Here is an 18,346-nt window from a genome sequence, read left to right on the forward strand (position 1 = left end):
TCGAAGAAATCTAGGCAAATATAGTTATAAGTACCAATAGATGATACAATAGGGCAGAAGCATATATCATAATCAGAAGACCTTAATTTGTGCATTTTCGGAAGGCTGTGTAGGATAAGAACTTGTAGGATAAATTTTGTTATAATTCGATCAAAGGAATTTTTGAGTTTTCTTAAAGAGTTTGGTTTCCTTATTTATCATGATATTTTATTAAGATGTAGATCATAATACAACTAAATAAAAACACCTTAAAAAAGTATTAAGTACAGGAATAGCGTGCGATCGAGCGCAATAGCGCTCGATGGCACGCCATTCCTGTGAAAGCCTGTATTAAGGTGTTGCTCACAAAATATTTTTAAGTAAATTTCTGAGACACTCTCTAATAATGTGTTATTGAAGTGAATAAAAATTCATTGGAAAATTTGAACAATTGTTATACTCATGTGATTAATAATATTTAAATACTCTTTATATTAAATTTGTTATACTCATATGATTAATACTACCTAATACAATTGCTATACTCATGTTATTAATAATATTTAAATATTATTTATATTAAATAATATTTAAATACTATACATGCGGAGATGTATTTTTAATACATTGTTTCCAGTTTAGGATGTTGAATGCTGGATCTTCTTGACTCAATGCATGGGTTTTGCTTGTGTCTCTGTTTTTATGACTAGGCAACTCGTTCTATTATCTCCTAATGAGGGTACAGCTCTAAAACTCAGTTTTATGGTTCTGAGGCCGGCTGGTAGACAGGTTTCCCAAACTCTGTTGTAGCTCTCAGAGAGGCTGATTCCATCAACAGCTGAAAAATATCAAAGTATTAACAGTGCCATGTTGCGCATGGATGGTGTCCCTGTTTTTACTTTTGGTGTGCATTGCGAAGGCCACATTTGGAGCCCTTTGTTATGGCTTAGATTTTATTAGTAGTAATGAGACAATTGCTTGGGCTATTAAACAGTGTTATGAGTACTATCTATGCTTTGAGTCAAGTTCTTCAATCTAATTTAAAAATGAATAAAGTACCAAAAAATATAAAACACAAAAAACCATCATCATCACCAAGTTCTCTAAACCTATCATTCACTAATATTTGTGGTCTTTGAAGTAACTTTTCTTCTGTTGAGTCTTATCTCTTGCAAAGTTCACCAGACCTACTTGCTCTTTGTGAGACTAATTTGAGTTCAGCTGTCTCATCTTGTGATCTTAGTGTTGATGGTTATCTTCCTCTAATTTGTAAAGACTCCAATAGTCACATGCTTAGCCTGGGCAATACATTCGTAAGAATTCACCCATTTGTCGTGAAACTAGGTTTGAATCCACAGACTATTCTTTTATGTGCTTTCGTTTAGCACCACTTCACTCTATTGCCTTTCTATTTGTTCTATATCGCTCTCCTTCATCTCAAGACTGCACACTTTTTGATGTTATTTCTGATCATATTGACCAAGCCCTCTCTCTTTATCCAACAGCTAATATAGTTGTTGTTGGTGACTTTAATGCTAACCACTCTGAATGGCTTGGCTCTAGTGTCAGTGATTCGGCAGGCATTAAAGCCCACAACTTTTGCCTTTCTCAATCCCTAACTCAAATAGTCAACTTTCTAACTCCCTTTCCAGACAACCCGAACCATTTACCTTCTCTACTCGACTTATGTTTTGTTTCTGATCCTAGTCAGTGCTCAGTTTCTCCACATTCACCCTTAGGTGCTTCTGATCACTGTTTGATCTCTCTAAAACTAATATCTTCTTCATCACCTGTATCCCCCTATTATCGAACCTCTTACAACTACAGTAAAGCTGACAGGGATTCTTTCCGCGATTTTCTTTGCGATGGCCCTTGGGTAGAAATCTTTCGTCTTCCTGTTGACAAATGTGCTTCTTACATAACTTTGTGAATTCAGACTGGCATGGAATCTTTTATTCCCTCTCAACGATTCCAGGTCAAGCCTCACTCTCCTCCATGGTTTTCTTCACACTGTGCTGCTACGATTGCCAATCAAAACCGTTACTTCCATATTTATCAGCAAAACAATTCTCCAGGAAACAGGCGTCTGTTTATTAATGCTAGAAACAATTGTAAAAAGGTTTTGTCTAACGCCAAAACCCGCTATTCTCAGGTCATGAGATCTCGTATCTCATCTCAAAAATTAGGCTCTCGTGACTTCTGGAGAATCTTCAATAATATCAATAAGGGCAAATCTATAATTCCACCTCTCTTGTATGGTTCAGACTTTGTCACCTCACCTAAAGACAAAGCTGAATTGTTTGCTAAAAACTTTTCATCAATATCATCTCTTGATTACGCTGGTTGCGTTCTAACTGATATTGCCAACAAACAGGTTGATCCATTGCTTGACATTCATATCACTCCAGCATCTGTATCTAAAGTGATTTCCGGCCTAGACTCTTCTACAGCTTGTGGCCTGGACAACATACTTGTTATTGTCTTGCAGAAGTGTTCTCCGGAGCTGTTGTCTATACTTTCAAAACTATTCAACAAGTGCTTATCAGAGTCTTGTTTTCCAGCCTGCGGGAAAGCGGTATCTGTTATCCCTATCTTCAAAAATTTTGGAGAGCGATCTGATTCGTTTAACTACCATCTTATTAGTCTTCTTCCTATCATAAGTAAGGTTTTTGAATCTTTAATTAACAAACACTTAATTTCTCATCTTGAATCTAATCACTTACTTTCTGACCATCAATATGGATTTCGATCTTCTCGTTCTACAGCTGATTTGTTAACAGTAATAACTGACAGGTTTTATCGTGCATTAGATAAAGGTGGAGAGGTTAAGGCCATCGCTCTTGACATTTCAAAAGCTTTTGATAAAGTTTGGCATGCTGGTCTTCTCCATAAGCTTTCTTCTTATGGTGTATCCGGCAACATCTTTAAGATCATCGAATCCTTCCTTTCCAATCGTAGCATAAAAGTTGTCCTCGATGGACAACACTCTTCTTCTTATTTTGTAACTTCAGGGGTTCCTCAAGGTTCTATCCTTGGCCCTATACTCTTTTTAATCTACATTAACAATCCTCCAGATATTGTCTCATCTAAGGTGGCATTGTTTGCTGATGACACTACTATTTATTCTTGTTGTGATAAAAAACCAACACCCTCCGATTGCTTGGAGGGGGCATTTGAGCTTGAAAAGGATCTTACTTCTGCTACAGCATGGGGCTCACAGTGGCTAGTGAACTTTAATTCAGATAAAACTCAATTTTTTTCAGCCAATTGTTATCGCAATAATTTAGATCTTGGAATACTATTGCCATATCTGGGGCGGATCTTCTAATGATGCCCTTTCTCTTTTAGACAAGGTGCAAAAACGCGTTGTAAACATAGTTGGACCTGCTCTTGCAGCCAACCTCCAACCATTATCACATCGTTGTAATGTTGCTTCTCTTTCTCTTTTCTACAAATACTATAATGGGCACTGCTCTAAAGAGCTAGCATCTTTTGTGCCATCTACTATAATTCATTCTCGTGTTACTCGGCATTCAATAAAGTGTCATCCTTTTTCTGTGACTGTTCCTAAGTGCTCAAAAACGCTTATTCGTCTAGTTTTTTTCCTCGAACATCAGCTCTTTGGAATTCGCTTCCTTCATCTTGCTTTCCTGACTCATATAATTTGCAATCTTTCAAGTTGTCTGTCAATCGCTATCTTGCTCTACAATCTTCATCTTTTCTCTTTCAGTAACTTCCAACTTTAATTAGTGGCTGCTTGCAGCCTTGTTGGAAGCGAAGATGTTTAAAAAAAAAAAATACATTAAATAATACTTAAATACTCTTTTTTTTGTCAATAAAATTATTTTCCAAAGAAAAAAAAACAACCAAATACTCAAAGATAAAATGTGTCAGTTTCTACTATTGTGTAATAATTGGGCACTGTGTCTGTTTGCTCTAAACCTAACCTAAACCCTTAAATCATCAAACAGTCAAATATTGCTTGAACAACATCATAAAAAATGCTTATCAATATCTAAATTGACATAAAATTTGGTTATGGGACCACTACTGGCTACTAGCTATGGTGATAGCTAGTGAGCTATCACTATAAAAAAATTTATTTATATTTATATAGAACACATATATTAATTAAATTTGAAGTAGCATATTTCTTAATTTTAAGAAAAACTTTTTGTGAAACTTAAATTTAACAAAATGTTGATAAATTATTAAATATTATAACTGTATAATACTTTATATTTATAAATATCATAAGTACAATTATGTTATAATTATTATAAATAAATATCATAATTCTAATATTAATTGTTAATAAAAATTATAGTTATATCTATAATTATATAAATTATAATTATAGATATTATTTATTAATAATACTATCAATAAAACTTATTTATAATTTTAAAATATTTTGAAACTCTTTGAAAGAATATTCAAAAAAGCAATAAATATTAAAATGTAATTTATTATAGATGTCATAGTAGGTAACTTTGATAGATGTCATAGTAGGTATGTCATTATATCATACATATAAATGGGTAGCATTACCTGTTTCCAAATTGAAGAAAAGAATTATCCTGAAATACAAAAAGTGGAATAGTGCCGAAAAATAGGAATTGTTTTGAAATCTTTTTTTTTGACAACAAAATATATTTCTAATTGAAATATATTTCGTTGCCAAAATTCAAGGAACTTTTTTGAAAATCCTAGTTTGGAATTATTTTGAAATATCATTAGAGAAATTATTTTGAAATGGAAGTAAATTAATTACTTTGAAATTTTCCTTTTCAAAATAATTAAAAAAAAAAAATTTCGATTTGATTTTTTTCAAAACAGGTATGCTTTCCTCATATAAATTTATGATATAATGAAAAATGACAGGTATTATATGTATGATAAAATAAACAATAATACTACAATTATTGTTATTAAAGCAAATTCTTAAAGTAGGCTTAAAAAAAAGCAAAACACACATATATAACAAAAAACACACATATTTTCTAAAAATCAAGATTGAAATAAATAATTAATTTGTTAATAAAAAAGATTTTTTATGCAAATACAATACATTAATTTCTTGAGTTTAATAGAACTAAAAAGTCATAGGAAGTTTATATACCTGTAACTCCAGTTTGAGTTGTAGTAGCTGGAGTTGTTGTGGTTAAACCTGCAAGCATAAAAACTATTTAATGTTGCATATATATATATATACACAAATATATATATATATATATATATATATATATATATATATATATATATATATATAAATATATATATATATATATATATATATATATATATATATATATATGTATGTATGTCTGTATGTATGTATGTATGTATGTATGTATGTATGTATGTGTGTGTGTATGTATGTATGTATGTATAATATAGATATATTTATAACATATGTATATTTATATATATTAAATATGCAACCCTCGGAATTAGGGTCGGAATTCAGCAATGTTAACCTAACTGCTGACCTGAAAGTGTTTGAGGTTGGCAAAAAATTGCCGACTATGTTTATATGTTTTATGGTAAGACCTTTGTATCAAAATTTTTTTGCCGACCTCAAAAGATTGAGGTCGGCAAATTATTGCCGATCACATTTTTCCTAATTCCGAGGGTTGAATATCTATATGTATATATATATATATATATATATATATATATATATATATGTATGTATGTATGTATGTATGTATGTATGTATGTATGTATGTATGTATGTATGTATGTATGTATGTATGTATGTATGTATGTAGGTAGGTATGTATGTATATATAATATACGTATATTTATAATGTATATATGTATTTATATATACTAAATATGTATATATATATATATATATATATATATATATATATATATATATATATATATATATATATATATATATATATATATATATATATATATATATATATGTATATATATATATATATATGTATATATATATGCAGGGCAGCTCCTAGCTAATTCGTGGAATTGGGCTAAAAATTAAACATTGAGGCCTACATAAAAATTTTACAAAAGGTTTTACAAAAATTTTACATAAAATTTTTACAAAAGGTGAAAGATTTTTGGAATATTACTACCAAAAAAAAATCCTTAGTTTTTGCTTATGCCCTAAAAGGGAACATAGCTAAAAAAAGTGATTTTTTTTAATACTTTCAGTTAAATGAGAAAGTTAAAAAACTGCTTTTCTTGTTTATTAACTTTTATTAATTTTAATTAGCTGAAAGATCTTTCTACTGTTGAAATTGACATAGGAATGGTAGAGAGTTTTCAAAAACAAACACATATTTGAGAAAGTATATTTTGAAGCTTTTTTACATATATTTGATTAAGAATTGAAATCGATTGGAAATTTTCTTTCATCAAAAATAATCATTAATATAGATAGCTTACTTTATAAGTCTTATAGCCTACTTTATAAACCTTTATAGCCTACTTTATATACCTTTATAGCCTACTTTATAAGTCTTATAGCCTACTTTATAAATCTTACTTATTCAACAAGTTAGTACATATATCATTAGAATATTTGTTTAAAACAATTACAGCTTGAGTTTTTAAAAACACATCTTCTATTTCTAGTAAACTAACCATTGGTAAAAATATGTTAGACATTTTTCCATATTTACTTGAATGCTACATATATGATAAAAACCTAGAGCAGTTATGACATCAACTCTAAATTTGCTTTCAGGATCTTAGAACGGCTGTTTATCTGAAATATTGCCATAGTAATGTTTTTTCTTCTTCAAACTCTTAAAGTTATTTTTAATTGGGTTGTTAATGTCAATGAGGAATTCTAGTAATAAGTCATTCCATCAATCGTTTATATTGAATTTCTTCAATTGTCAAATGCTGAAATTGAATTGAACTTTTCAGGTATGGTAATTTTTTCCTCTGAAGTATTTTCTTGCAATCATCAATACATTGGAGAACTTTGTTTCAGATAGTTATTAACAATATAATTGAAATGGGTGTTACCATGCAATCAGAACAACAACTTTTGCATGACTATCTGCTGGCAAATTGGCTTTATTTTTTAAACAAACAATTAAATTTCAAATTTCTGAATAAATATTTAATGGATGAACAGCATTGATTCGGGTGCTCCTTCTAGTATTTGATATTGAGTGAATTCAACAATGAGCAGTTATAAATAAGCGGTTTATTAACTTCCATTGAGATAGCTTTTAATGTTTCTAAAAAATGATTTTATTTTTTGGCATTTCATTTCCATTGGGCGCACTCCACATAAGTTTAAAAAATAAGCAATGCGTGGGGAGACAAAAGCTTAAGGATGCTTTTTAATTATTTTAGTCTTTGTGCTATTGTATTTTCCAGACATATTTGCTGGATTGTTGTATCTTTGACCCAGGCAAAATGTAAATTTAAATTACATTTTATAATAATTTCTTTTAATTTGTTTGCAATACCAGCACTTGTTTTTATAATCAACAATTGTGAGAAATCTTTTTAGTATATCTTAAGTTCCATCATTCTCAAAAAAATATCTTATTATGAACACCAATTGTCCTCTGTGTAAGGCATCTGGATTACCATCTAAAGTTGCTTTTTTTCTTCTATATTTTTAATTTTGAACTTTATTGGCACAAATTTCCAAAAGAAAAACTGTATTTTGACTTCCTTGAGATAAACAGTAATTAGACATACTTTATCTAAATAATTTTCTTTAAAGTTTATTTGTTATATTATCAACTTTACAACAGAAAGAAAAAGTCCACAGCCATTTTGATCAATTGCGTTTTTCTAAATTTTCCATTTTTCTATTTATGTGTTAATACAAAATTGCAAGTATTTGTTGCATTTCCTATCACTTCACACACTTATTGCTTTCACTGAGTCCTTCCATAATAAATATTTTCCTAGGTGTTTTTGGTTGCCCTCAGAGTTAATGACATAATTATTAAAAAGTTTTTTTTAGTTTTTTTCTGACACCATTTCTACAAAAAACCTGTCTCAAAAAAAACAACATGTATAAAAAAAAAAAATTTTTTAATTACCAATACTCCACGCAAACCAACCAATCAACCAATCAGTATTTTTTTAAAAATCAAGGTAGGAAAACGACAATTACCACATTCATCACTATGCAATTTTAATGCCGTACTAGGTATATACCAACTGCAGCTAAATAATCACAATCTGAAAAATGTTTTCAAAGCTCCAGCATCATTAATTTTATGAAATACAGATAAGTGGTTAGAATTATTTTCAATAAGGCAATCGAAACTAAGTATATTGTCAACATTATTATTATAAACTTCCTCTACACTTTTACCAAGTATTATTTTTAAATTCTTGCTTATCTCATTACATTGTGTATCAATGATTTTTTTAAATTCATTTTCAATAATTTCTTCAGGAAAATAAAGGACAGTGTGTTCATTTTTAGTTTATTTTTGGCTCTTCCGCATGTCCATAATCATTTGGGACATTTAATGATTTTTTATTAATTTGTAATCAATTATGTTTTTCCTCATTTATATTGCTTTAATTCAAGTTCCTACTTGACCTAAGCCATAGTTTTAGCTTTTGGGACTATTGAAATTTATAATCTATTAAAACAATTTAACAAAATTTTTTTTATAAGAAAACAATGACATATGCTGATAATTGGAAAATAATTTCATTAATAGAAAACTAAAATAAATAATTCTCTACAGCTTGACTTCAATGTATTGTTTAAATAGACAAAAAAAGAAAAGGTTAATAAGTATACTTTAAACTATAATACTATATAAACGCTATTCAACATTAACTAGTAGTAATGTCATTAAACAAGTTTATGTTAAATTATATCTGTTGACCCAGTCATTTTTATTTCAAACAATAACAATAAAAGTAAGACAAAATGGGTATGTTAAAACATACCATTCTTGTTCTGGTAAAACATTAACAAAACTATTTATACATAACTTTTTTGGTCACCATTAGAATATGCTTTTCTAATATAAAGCCTATGGTGCTAGAAATGAAAGGCAAACTTGTAACGTTTACAATCAAAATAAAGCAGGCAACTTTTTTAAAAATAATCACAAATGTTATTAAAAAAAAATGCAAAAATCTAACATCTTTATTTGTTACTTTTTGTTATTGTTGTTGAGATTTTTAAAAACAAAGCATAATAAAACAAATACTATTTTATATAAACTTCATACCTCTTTTATTTTCAACTTCTTTATGCTTTTTTTTCATGGTATTTGTATATTAATATGAGAGAAATAAAACAGTTCATACAAATAAAATAATAAATAATAAAACAGTTCAACCAAAATAAAACAGTTCATACAAATTTAAAACATTTGACTTAGTTTTCAAAAACATTTAAAAAGCCTCAGCACATTGTGTCATCTGCAAATAGAACTGAGTATAAAAATTTTATACTCAGTTATTCGTAATATCATGCTAAAATAGGACTACTATGGTCCTGATTTTCATCAGGACTGTCCTGAATTGAAGGGTCTGTCCTGACTGTCCTGATCAGGTGCCAAAATGTCCTGATTTTAAAAAACCATAACAAAAAAGAAAAAAATATAATTTTGACAAAAACTAAAAAATAAAGCAAAGAGAAAAATATTGACTTGGCAACTCCAACTTCTCCATTCCATTTTTACTAATTTCTTGCAATTTTAGGCAGTGCTGGCAGAAATGGCAGTGGTAGCAGACATGATAAGGCATGGTCAGCTTCAGACATTCAACAAAACAATTCTGAGAATTGAAAAAACAAGAGCAAGTGCATGTGATATTGTTAATGAGATTAAAGTATTGCAGAATAATCTGAAGGAGAGATTTGAGAATAAGTTTATTTCACTGGAAGCTAAAAAGATACTTGCAAAACTATTTGAAGACGGAATTATTTACGAAATTGCTGTCAAAAAAGAATTTACTGGTTTTTACGAGAGATGTCTTTCTTATATTGACCTTTGGAAAGATAGCTTTGCTGATGCTGAAAAGTTCATGTGGATTCAAAACAGTGCAATAACATTTCTAGAGTTGGAAGAAGCTGCAGAAAGAATTAACCAAAAAATTAGACGTACAGCAATAAATACTGATGAACTATTTGATAAAGTTGTTTTGGTCAAGGCATACTTGTCAACTAATTCTGAAACTTGGAAATCTGATGATATGAGTTGTGAAGAAAAATGGGTCCTGATGATGAAATATTTTGAGAAAAGGACATTTCAGTAGCAAACTTTTCACTGGTGTTGGAATACATTTTTAGTCTTCCTGGAACTTCAGCTGCTGTGGAAAGGGTGTTTTCAATGATGAACAATATTTGGCCTCCTGAAAGAGGTTCTTTGCTAGTTTCTACTGTGAAAAGTTTGCTTTTTTGTAAGTTAAATATTGATCTCAATTGCTCACAGTTCTATGAAAAGATAAAAAATGACCAGTTGTTCCTGAAAAAAGTACACTCTAGAGAAAAATATGATTGGTTTAAAAGCAAAGAAAATAATTCTTGTAGTCATTACAAAAATGTAAAATAAAGCTGGTTTTTAATGTTGTATTTTTTGTCATTTTCTATTTTAGTGTGACGAGCTTTTGTCCTGATTTAGACTTTCTGCTTATTTATATTTGTCCTGATTTGACAGGTTAAAAAAGACATGATGTCCTGATTTTTCGAAAATTTTATATGGTAGCCCTATGCTATAAATACATTTTATTAAAACGCTTAAAAACTTATGGAAACCATTTACATAAATAAGAAATAAAGTTGGATCCATAATTTAACTTTGGGGAACACCGCAATTTATAGTCATGCTGTCAGATTTTTCTTCTTAATATGATTTATATTTTTAATTGTTTCGAGCTTTTGAACCAGCCTAAGTATATGCTTTTAATACCCATAGCTTTAGAATTTGAATGTTTGTATTTTGAAGGTAGTGATTTTATTTTGATTTGATGGAATATCCGATTTTGTAACGTAATAGACTTTTTTTTGTTTGTTTAAAATCTCAATATATCTTTTTTTAGATTCAAAAAGTGTCTAGCCAAGCATAAACCCTTAGATGATGCATGTACAAATACTCGTACATACATCAATTATATATAAATATTTATATATATATATTTTTTTTGTTATTTAGGTGCCCCAAGACGACCTAACAGTCTTGCCACAGAGCAACGCGGAAGTGCTTTAACTAGGAAGTTCACGCCTCCTTCCTTGGCGTGACGCGAAAATATGTCCAAAGCTCGTTTCGAACTTGGATCTCCTGCTAATAAAGCAAGCGCTCTAACCACTACGCCACGGCCGCATTTACAGTAGAATCCCGTTAACTCAGACTGTGAACGGATATATATATATTTTTTGACTTAGCGAATATCCGAGTTAAGCGAAGCTTTCGGTATGTATAGAGAATTCAATGGGAATTAAAAACTGGTCCGACTTAGTAAAAGTCCGACTTATCCAGGGTCCGAGTTAACGGGATTCGACTGTATATATATATATATATATATATATATATATATATATATATATATATATATATATATATATATATATATATATATATATATATATATATATATATATATATATATATATATATATATATATAATAGGTCATATATTTATGTATATTTTATCCTCTATCTGTTTATATCTGACACGTTTAGTTTTGATCAAACTAAAAGGGTTTACAGTAACATATTTTACTAGTTAGTTTTAATGTTCATTTATTGCGTAGAAAAGAAGTCATTTGGTTACCTTTAATGTTCACTTATTGCGTAGAAAAAAAGTCAAAGTACTTCAAAAAATATCCAGACTAATAAACCAAAGTAAATGTAAAGTAGCAACAGGCACAAAAACTTTTAAAAAACTGGACTTTTTGATATCAGTTCTTGCTCTTGTGTCTGAATGTTGTTCTCTTTGATGATAAAAATATCAAGTGTAAATAATGCACATCCAGATAAAAAGATACAACGTTCTATTTTTAATAACTATTACATAAATAAAATAGAAACATTTTTGAATAAAATAAATACTAGTGTATTACTAGTAAAATTAATTATGAAACTTTAGGTGTATAAGAAAGACAGAACTTCATATAACTGTGGCTAAAGAACCTCTCGCTAACCTTTAAGGCGGAGAATATCTTACTCTCAAATATTTTTCCTCCTGTTGCAACAGGAAGTAAAAAACAAGCTCAGAGCCTTTATGACTATAAACCAAATAAATAAAGTTCCAGAAATGATGTTTGTATATGGTATGAGCTCATAAATATATTTGATTAAGACAGATGAACCAGCTGAAGATTTTACTAATGAGTAAAGTAATTTTCTGGAAAAAAGTTCGACTTCAAAAATACTTTTTCCCATTCACAGAGTGTTGAAAAATTTTATCAATATGTTCCAAGGTTTGTTGTATTATTTTTGGAATGGAAGGTCATAGACAAGTTTTTGCAGAAATTCTTAGCAAAAAGCATTAAATGAATTTTATGTCTAAATGTCATTACAGTGATACACGTAATGATGTTATCATGTGTTTCACTGTAATGATGTGTCTCTGAATGTTATATTATCATTTAATTAGTCTGAAAACGATTTTTTGCTACTTGTTCACGTAATATAAAATATAAAGTAAATGAAAATTTATTATAAACTTTGAGTAAATCGTTCCATAACGCGGTAAATATGTGACCATAGGAGAATAAATCGAAAGATCAATTGCGAACCTCACTAAAAAACCACAAATTTATTTCAAAGGTTCTTAATTAGCGTTTTAAAATTACACTTTGGTACTCCAAAGTAGTTAAGATAGCTTCCTTTAAACTATTTTATAACTATAACCTCTTGCTAGAGCACTGCTTTTTGAGTAACATATTAAATAAAGTGTTTGCGTTTTTGTATAAAATCCGGATTATATTTTGCTAGAGAATATTTTTTTAAATAATATCTAATTTTAAAATAAAATTTATGTTTAATAGCGGATAATTTGTTTTGTTTTTCTTTTTGTCACCATAACTATGGAGCCTTTTTCCCTCTCATTTATATATTTTACATACCAAATAATTGAGTACTGTATATACAATATCGGAAACGCTGCAGTAAATGTTGCGAGAAGAACCAATGGACACTTCTTCAAAGCTAAAATCGCTCATGAAGGAACTATTTTAATTTAATAAAATATTCTAAGATATATTTTCGGAATGTTTAGAAAATATCTCTATAAAGCCAAACGCTTGAAATCCAAAATTAAAATAAAAAAGAATTAAAAGTTATTATTTGTACGATTGTAGTAATAAGGTTTACATAATAAAACCTTTTTTGTAGGCCAAAAATGTTTAAACACTATAGTTTTTACACTGTGTTAATATATATACGTAGTACTGTGGATGTAAATGAATTCCTGTTTTGAGGAATTGATTAACGTTTTTATTTATAACTTTTTTATTTTTTAAAATGTTTTAAAGCGAGTTCTGTGCATACTTGCATAATATATACGAGCTAAATGTTTTTAATATTCGTTTTTTTATGTATAAATGTAAAAAGAACTTATCGCCCGTTTCTTTCCGCGACTTGTATTTGCAAAGAAATATAAAAATATATATTTTAAGGAATGAAAATTTAATTAGATAACCATTTTCTCAAACTAAGTATTTTATTTCATTTCGTGGACCATTTTTATGGAATAATATAGTTTTAAATACTACAAAAGACATTTCTCAAGAACCTGTTTGATTCTTTTAAAAAAAGTCTTAAAAAACTCATTTTTTCCACTGAAAATATACTTAGGGTCTTTTCCACACCTACCGTGAGTCGACACTTATCGTAGGTTTAAAATACTAACATAAATTTTGCAAAAGTAGTCAATATTTTTTTATTTTTATATTTTGTGTATCAAACACATCGCCATGCGCTTCTATTACAATACATAAAAACCGCAATACACAGATATTTATTTGAACTCAGTGGGTTTATTACGTCATTGTTATTATATGACGTAATATTATTACGTCAGTGAAAATACTTTTTAAGTACCAGCTCACTATGAAGCGAAAAGCTCAAAAAGTGGCCATAAGTGAAATTTTTTTAATACACCATTTTCATTACTTTTTTTTTACAACTTATTAGAAAAAATATCAAATGATAAGAAAAATGTATATTTTGGTTCTCTCTAGTATACTAGAGAGAACCAAAATATACATTTTTCTTATACATTTTTCTTTTCGCGAATTTTAGCGAAATTTTTTTACCTTCTATAGAAGGTAAAAAAAGTTCGCTAAAATTCGCGAACTTTTTATACATTTCAAATTTTTTTTTTTTTTACTCATTTAGATGACTTTTTTATTTTTTTTATCATAAAGCTTTATTAGACATTCTTTTATCTTTTTCGAAAGTAAAAAGCTTAAAATATTGAATATATAGCTTTTGCCAAATGAGTAATTAAAATATTAGGTGGAAATATAAATTTTCCGATAAATATTGTTTTTGAAAATAATATATCTCAAAAGTTCCGCAGAGTTCCACCCTGAAATGACTTTTTTATTCTAGGGGATGTTATAATGGATAACTAAAAAAAAAAAATTAGCTGCCCCAAATTTCCCAAAATGGATTAATGGGCATTATAGAAAATAAAAATCAGTGTAAAATATTTTTCCCCCCACAATGAGAGGGTTGTAAACTGTACGTGGTCATTACTTATGAACACCAAAAGATTTTTTTATGAAATTTGAATTCTATTGATAAAATTAAAGTTCGTTTTAAGTTTTGAAAATAATTTTGTTTAAAATACTGTCCCCCCTTTCAAAGGGTTGGAGGGGGCCGTTATTTGGGTTCTTCATGTTCCCAAGCTCCAATAACCGTAATATTTTGTAACACATCCTCATTTGAAAATAGTATTAAATAAAAAATTTGGGAGTTCACATCATGCCTGGAAAATTGTTTCATCCGTATTTCTTGAATCTTGAATACAAATGTTGTTAACATGATGTGATTATATTATGTTAAATGTTATATGACGTGTAGTGGTTCATAATTAAAGTGGATAATTGTTGTTAATGTATTTGTACGCGAACATTCTTGATAAAGTGTGCACAATTTATCAAGAATTATAAACATATCTAATACAGAGTGTCTAGATGGATCGGAAACAACTGGAAAATTTTATATGAAAGCTGGAATGGATGGAGCCTCATCTCAAAGTGTATACAATCAAAGGTTTGATGACACAGATCTTTCAACAGGAGTTAAAAAGGAAAATTTCTTGTTCCAAACTGCAATTATTCCGTTGAAACTGGAAATAGGGGCCATCACAGTATGGTCTAACCTAATGCTTTCAAGCCCCCACTTTTGCAGGCCTCTTCACCTGCAATATAAAAAAGAAACAAAAGAGTCAACAAGAGCTGAAGAATTAGATGTTAGGAAGCAAATAGAAAGTCTTCAAGATTTTGAACTTGAAATCCCCCTCTCTAACCAGAAAGCAAAAATGAAAATAAAAATTGAGTTGACCATGTTGGACGGCAAGGCAGTGAATGCTATAACAGATACAAACTCAACTCAATCTTGCAATGTTTGTTCTGCCAAACCTAGTGAAATGAACAAGTTGGATATAATTAGAGAAAAAGTTTGCAATAAGCAAGCTTTAGGATTATCCACACTGCACTGTTGGATACGAATTTTTGAATTCATTCTACACTTGGGATATAAAATGGATATTAAAATATACCAGTCCCGACTCCAGAAGATAAATTATCTGTAAAATCTCAAAGAAAAGAAATCAAAAAAAAGTTTAGAGAGGTGTTAAGCTTAGTGGTTGATACTCCTAAGCAGGGATTTGGAGGTACTAATACAGGAATCACTGCGAAGAGGGCATTTCTAGCAGCAGAATCTTTCTCTGAAATAACAGGAGTTAGTTTGGACATCATATTAAGACTAAGAAACATATTGAATGCCGTTTGCAGTAGATTCCACCTGAACTTGGATGCTTTTAAAGCATACTGTTATAAAACTTCAGAGCTGATATTGGAAACCTATCCTTGGTACATTATGCCACCTACACTTCATAAGGTTCTAGAACATGGGTTTTTAATTGCTGAGCATTTGGATCTTCCCATTGAAGCGTATTCGTAGGAGGCTCAGGAGGCACAAAATAAGGCCATACGAAATGCAAGACTCAATCACACATGCAAAATATCTAGAATTAATGTGATGCAGAACCAATTCCATTATTTACTAACAAGAAGCGACCCTGTCATCTCAACGATTGCTTTCAGGAACCCAAAGACATTTTCTGGTCCTAACCTTGATCCTGACGTACAGGACCTTCTCAGAGAAGATAAATAGTTTTTTGTTTTCTTAATAAATGTTATCTTTTCAAATTTAAACTTTTTCATGTAAAAATTCCTTTATCAGTATATATAATCAGGGATTACATATTAATGCTTAATAAATAAGGTAAACATTTTTTTCACTTAGAAAATATTTTTAGAATAATTTCTAGAATCTAAAAATTAAAAAAAAATTGCATTAAAAATTCAAGGGAGAAGGGGGAGGGAAGAGGGGTAAGCGGAGGGGTCTACAACTTGAAAATTTTTTAATTACCCACTTTTTAAGTTTGTTTTTGAATTGGAACAATAATTTAATAAAAACGTTTATTACTTTACAAAATTTTGAGTTTTTGCCGCTTTTTAACCATTTCGCTTCACTATGCAGCTGTTAGAAGCGTTTCAAATAAAACAAGGAAGTTTAAGAAGATAACATAAAATTTTATTTCTAAATTGACTTAATTAGGAAAATAAAACATGAATCATTATTAATATTATTAAAATAACTCATCATTATAGTACCAATATAGTATTTTTGAATGTGCGATATGTATGAACTAAAAAAAATGTCATTCCATACATATCGTATGTCCAATGAATAATCAATTTGTTTTTTTACTATAAAAATAAATATTATTTTACTTAGATTTTTACAATGACAAGCCAGAAATATTATATAAATATAAGACAAAAGTTTGTAGCTCAAAACGAAGACTTTAATATACAGATAGTCGATTACGTAATGCTATTAATGCTGTTAAAAAAGTATGGCTGTGTACAAAGCAAGCAAGACGTTTGGAATTCCTTTTCAGACGTTTTGGGATAAAATATCTGGAAGAACTTCTTTGAAGATACAACACTGCGGGTATGAATCGGTTCAAGATGAACAAATTGAAACAAGTTGGTTGAGTGGTTACTAACATGCACCAGAAAAGGATTTACCACGTCTGTAGTACAGTTATTAGATACAGTGCAAAAATATTTGAATTCCAACAATATAAAAACACAATTTACTAACAACCGTCCTGGAAAAGGTTATTTTATGCATTTCTTCGCCGTCACAAACAGCTATCTCAAAAACGAGGCGAATACTTAAACCGAGCTAGAGGAGGAGTAACTGAAAAAGCCATAAGAGATTGGTCTACTGAAATTCCAAAGCTTTAAGGAGAAAACGCTTAATATATAAATGATAAGATGCGCGTTTTCAATATGGATGAAAGTGGTTTTTAGTTGTCACCAAAAAATAATTTTTTAATTGGTGAACGAGGATAAAATACATATGAAGAAAGTGCTCGAAGTAATAAAAAAAGCATCACCACCTTATTTGCAGTAAATGCCAGCGGAACTTTTGCTCCATCATTAACAATTTATATGTTCGTCTTCCAAATAAAACTATAAATGCTGCTCCATCAGGATGGGGTATTGAAAAATGTGAAAATGGTTGGATAACCGGAGAATGTTTTTTTGAGTATATTACAAACGTTTTTCATTCATTTTTGATAAAAGAAGAAGTTCCTTTACCAGTTATAATTTTTTTTGATGGTCATGCGTCACATTTTTCTATCGAACTTAGTGAGTTTTGCTCTAAAAATAGAATAATTATTGTTGCCTTTTTCCCAAATGCAACACATATTTTGCAGCCGCTCGATGTGGCTGTTTTTGGGCCAATGAAAGCAAAGGGAAAATCCTTTGGCCAAAAATGGCGCATTGACCATGAAGGACAAGAGATAAACAATGAAAATGTATTAGAAGTTTTAAATTCTTTTATAATCGATCCTTCTATGGCAAATGATATTAAAAGTGGTTTTAAAAATACCAGAATTTTTCCATTTGATGCTAATAGTGTTGACTTCAAAAAAATTGTTCAAAAATTGTCTAAGTCACCTGTTGCTCCGGCTCCTTATTTAGAAGAGAACCATTCAAGTGTGAATTTATCAGCTGCCTCTCCCATAACCATTATTGAAAAGTGCATTGATTTAAGTATTTTAGACCAGTTTAAAATGGCTGACGAACATTTAGGTTGGAAAGGTAATCTTGAATACCTCGAGTTGTAT

The 18,346-nt window shown here is 29.5% G+C and overlaps 1 protein-coding gene across 1 annotated transcript in view; it reads right to left on the minus strand.

The window, feature by feature from the left end:
• Window positions 1-18,346, minus strand: part of LOC124806900 (pneumococcal serine-rich repeat protein) — a 67,807-nt gene that overhangs the window by 22,923 nt on the left and 26,538 nt on the right. The window contains exon 2 of the mRNA XM_065798090.1: window positions 5,102-5,149. Within this exon, the coding sequence (XP_065654162.1) occupies window positions 5,102-5,149 (48 nt within the window). The remainder of the gene's footprint in view (window positions 1-5,101; window positions 5,150-18,346) is intronic.

This window comes from Hydra vulgaris, chromosome 05 (genome assembly GCF_038396675.1).
Source record: "Hydra vulgaris chromosome 05, alternate assembly HydraT2T_AEP".
Lineage (NCBI taxonomy): Eukaryota > Metazoa > Cnidaria > Hydrozoa > Anthoathecata > Hydridae > Hydra > Hydra vulgaris.